At 41.5% G+C, this 4,380-nt stretch overlaps 1 protein-coding gene across 1 annotated transcript in view; it reads right to left on the minus strand.

Annotated features, from left to right (window-relative positions):
* The window catches only part of kptn (kaptin (actin binding protein)), a 7,192-nt gene extending 5,410 nt beyond the window's left edge, over positions 1-1,782 (minus strand). The window contains exons 1-5 of the mRNA XM_020613551.1: positions 1,474-1,782; positions 1,044-1,357; positions 596-678; positions 399-483; positions 258-312 (exon numbers count right to left, since the gene is read on the minus strand). Of these exons, the coding sequence (XP_020469207.1) occupies positions 258-312; positions 399-483; positions 596-678; positions 1,044-1,245 (425 nt within the window). The 5' untranslated portion in view covers positions 1,246-1,357; positions 1,474-1,782. The remainder of the gene's footprint in view (positions 1-257; positions 313-398; positions 484-595; positions 679-1,043; positions 1,358-1,473) is intronic.
* Between the last annotated feature and the right edge of the window lie 2,598 nt (positions 1,783-4,380).

Below are 4,380 nucleotides of genomic sequence, written 5' to 3' on the forward strand. Positions count from 1 at the left end.
TTGATAAAGGTGATACTAGGACACATTGTAGTAACCATATTTACAAAGTCACCTCATGATATTCAATAGCACATTTTACACATGAATGACAGTCCTTCAAACTACTGACATGCTAGAGGTTGTGGAACATTGACTGAGCTGTAAACATTTACTACATTTCCAAGAACAGATTGTCTGTGTTGTACATGTCACTGTAGTGAGTCCAGTGTTTTGTCCATTGTGTGATCCTGTAGAAACAGTGAATCCGTTTGACTTACTCTGTGTGGTACAGCTGGAAGGGTGTGAACTGCAGCTCCAGATTTAGACAGCTTTCTGTTCAGAGAGACGGACACCTTAACAACAGCACGTGAAACGTGGTAACATGAGGACCATACACATCTGGAAACAGCTTCACTTACGTGCAATAGAATCCAGGTTGAACTCTGAGCCAGGCTCATAGTCACAGTAGATATTCAGGAATGGAGTGGCTTTGTCACCAGAGTCCTGCAGAAGATCAGTCAGAAGAAGCAACGACTGTGTCTCTGTAGAAAGCATTCACAACCACTACAGGAACCTACACACATGCTGCGTCTCCTGAATGTCAATATGAACATACCTTTATGAATGTGATGCCCACCACCAGGCCTCTCTTGGGAGGAGACTTGTTGAAGGCATCAATTGATACAATCTCTGCATCAACTAGGTAACGAATGCAGCAATAATCAACACCCAGTGTGCATGGAAGACAACACGTTTTAGGACACAATGACTTTGAATGACAACAATCTGATCTATTTAGCATTCTTTATACTTCAAACACTGAACACACCATCACTTGCTGCGAAGAAAAAAACATCTGCAGTTTCGCATACCTTAAAAAAATACTGTTGAACAATGAGAACTGTCAGTAATTAAAAGAAAACACTTGATGAAGTAAAGGTAGCCAAAGACCAGCTCATCTGCTTTACACTACACTGAGAATTTATCCTGCGGTTACGAGACTTTTTGTGGAGCCCATGTTCTGATCTCAGTGACGTCAGATGCTCGGGTTTGCCGGTGACTACCTGGTATATAGGTGAAGTGAACCTCCTTGGCCACGGGTCGGACTTTCTGCTGTAGCTCCTGGTACCTGAAACACGACACCTTCCCTTTGAGAGTGGCCGCCAACAGCTCCTGCTCCCCGGCCTGGCACAGCCCGTAAATGTTGCTCTGCGACGGGAAGCGGCAGAAACTGCCCTCCACGAAGGGGTACAGCTCTCCGAGCATCGTGCAGGCTGAAACTCAGCTCACTAATTTGATCAGAAATGCCAAGAATTTCAACCAGTCATTGTTGCTGTGTAGCTGCTCTGTTCACAGCCTGAGAGTCAAAGCATCCTCACTGAAAAGAGAAAACAACATTTCGGTAATTCATTTCATAAATAAATAACGTTCCAGCTACTATGACGGCTTATTCAGTAACACCCATTAGTTTATTTTGAAGATAAAGTGTCTTACCTCCAGCGTGTTTCTGGTTTACTCTAACAATTTGACATCCGGGAACAAGATGACGACAATGAGACGTTTAGGTGCTCGGACACGTCGCTTTCAGTGCTCATAAACATAAACAAACTGGGTTTTAATCAAGCCTTTCGCGATGAAAAGTGTGCTTCATTTCAGAAATGCATTTCCAATCTCATATAAGTTCTCTTTATTTTAGTTTTTCTGTGATTTGTTTTGAATAAACAATAAAATCATCCAATCTTCACTTTACGATAGCTCCTTGATAATTGGTTTTATGATAACCTCCATGTGGCAGACTGAATTGGGTCGTTATTTTCATGCTAGACCATTTTCGTATTGTGACAGTTGTTTCTAACTACCCACCCACCTGACGTTCCCAAAGGCAGCACCACAAATCTACTTCATGTTGTAAATTGATGACAGGTTCCATGCATGCCACGTGTAATCCTGCCATCTAGTGGTACTGCCTCTCACTTGTCCGGTAAATGAAATAAAGGTGATTTTGTTTTGTTAATTTAATTTATACTTATTCTCTTCTTTAATGCAGTTCATGTATACAAATGTATGACCCAGTATATAGTATTTCACTAACTGTGGAGACTACACATCCTCCCAAACTTTGGGTTTCATTGCCATGAAGCTACTTTCATCCTAAAATACATTTGACTTTGCCATGATCCTTTATTACTTTTATCCTAATTAAGTGAGAGAAATCTAAGTTGTAGATCTGCTGAGATATAAGCTGATTAAAATGTTTAGAAACATGGCCAAAATCACATATACATTTATGACATGCTGTCGTCATCATGTATTTTGGAAACATGCGTAGTGTTCATGGATTGGAATTCTAGCAAGTAGTGCTTTTAAAATGAATATGAGAATAGACTGCACTCAAAGTCATCCAATTAAGAACGTAAATGTTGTTTACACAGTGATGTATTACTTGGAAAATGGCTCTATCTACAGTATCTATCAATTTATCTTTTCTCTGTACTGTAATGTTCATTCATAGTAACGGATGTTCTGAGAAGATATAATGGGAAAGCTGTCTTAAAAATGTATTGATCTAAAAGCAGTAGTACAGTATACAGTAGAAAGAGTTTATTTTTGGTGGTGCTATTTTTCTTTTGGGAGAAAAGGGCCTATATAGGCCTGTGTTATGGATTTTTATGCAGTGCAATTGATTGAGATTGATAAATACTGTAGATATTAAATGTACAAAACAGGAAATAGATTAATACAATTATAAGACAAAGTAGTGTAAAATGTCAATTAATAAAAAAAAGACACAACATATTATAAAGATATAGTGTGATGTTTTGCTTATTAGCTTGCTTGTCCAGAGTGAGATGACATGATAAATACCACTGTCCAAATCTTCATGTTTATCAGGATTATCCAGTCCTTTCTAGATTTCTTTCTTTCAGTACTGGCATGCACAGCTGTTAACTGCTACAGCTAAGAGGACAACAAAGGCATCAGTTACTGCAGCTCATGTCACAGGTTTTCCTCAGTGCAGTAGTAGAGGATCCAGCCTGGATCCTTCTTTGAGAGTCAAACAAACACCAAACCATAGACCTTTACTTCTGCAGGTGCACTTCCCCCATCAGATGGTCAGGTTCACTGAGACAGGATATGCTAAATCTGCCAGGCATACTGGGCTTTATGGTGACTCAGCAGGCCAAAGGTACGAACATGTACCTGAATCTCACTCACACCTATCAGCTGTCTCTGACTGTGGACAGTCTGTCAAAACAGGAAAGGGTGTGAAAGCTGCCTTTTCTTGCCAAATATGGTGCTTGATGTGAATATACTATGCATTCAGTGCGACAGTATCGAGGGCCAGCTGGGCCTAACTAGAGGGATGGCGGGTGGTTAGTGGTTCTGTGCTGAGCTGCTGGTGGCACCTGGTTTGCCCAGAGGAGATTATGACTGTGTGTAGTGTGTGCGTGTGTGTGTGTGTGTGCAGGGTGAGTATTGCTGGCTGGCCTGCAGATTTAGCCGACCAGTTTTAGACACTCTAATCTGGATTAAGAGCAGCAGAGTGTCAGTCAGGACAAGAAGCAGAGCCTCTCTCACCCTCTGCCTCTTCACCTGCTTCTCCATCCCTCTCACACACCCCTCTCCTCCCTTTGTGTACATTCTCCTCTCCTTCTTCCCTCACATTCCCAGCTGTCAACCTGACTTACATATAATTGTTGTCTGGCTTATTTCCCTGCTTCCCTGCTTTCAGACCATAGTCACTGAACACAGTCTGTTCACTCTTAAAACTAAAATGCTTGTGTGCATCATGTGTCTCTGTGAGTCCAGCTTTATGGGGGAAGGGCAGGCAGGCAGGGATTATACAGCTCAGGCCTCTTCCCCACTTCCCTATTGGCTGTGGCAGCTGTAGGACGAGCTTTTCCGCAACTGGAAGATTGCGTTGCCATCATCAGAATTAACTGGACAGTGTTTGTAAAGCATTTCTGATCTTTTTCAATCAGATAAAAATAAGTCAGAAAAAGATGGTACTTGGCACGACTTTAAGAAACGTCAGAACCTCACATGTCACCTGTTGGAGAGTGTTTCTGTTCTAAAACATAAAAGCAATTTGTATTTAAAACACAAAGAAAACATCTCATCTCATCTCATTTTCTATACCGCTTAATCCCGAAAGGGGTCATGAGGGGGCTGGAGCCAATCCCAGCCGGCACTGGGCGAAAGGCGGGGTACACCCTGGACAGGTCAAAGAATATACTGTGTACTAAAATAGCTATCATTTATATAATATGATGTGCACAACCAATCATGAACTTCTACAGAGTTCCCTCTTAGTCACAACATATGCACATGAGTCTCATTCCTAAGAAATATTAATATAATCCTGACGAGCATGTCCAGGTAGGCACACCGAGGCAGCAG

The sequence above is a fragment of the Monopterus albus genome, unplaced genomic scaffold, assembly GCF_001952655.1.
Source record: "Monopterus albus unplaced genomic scaffold, M_albus_1.0 scaffold134.1, whole genome shotgun sequence".
In the NCBI taxonomy this organism is placed as follows: Eukaryota; Metazoa; Chordata; class Actinopteri; order Synbranchiformes; family Synbranchidae; genus Monopterus; species Monopterus albus.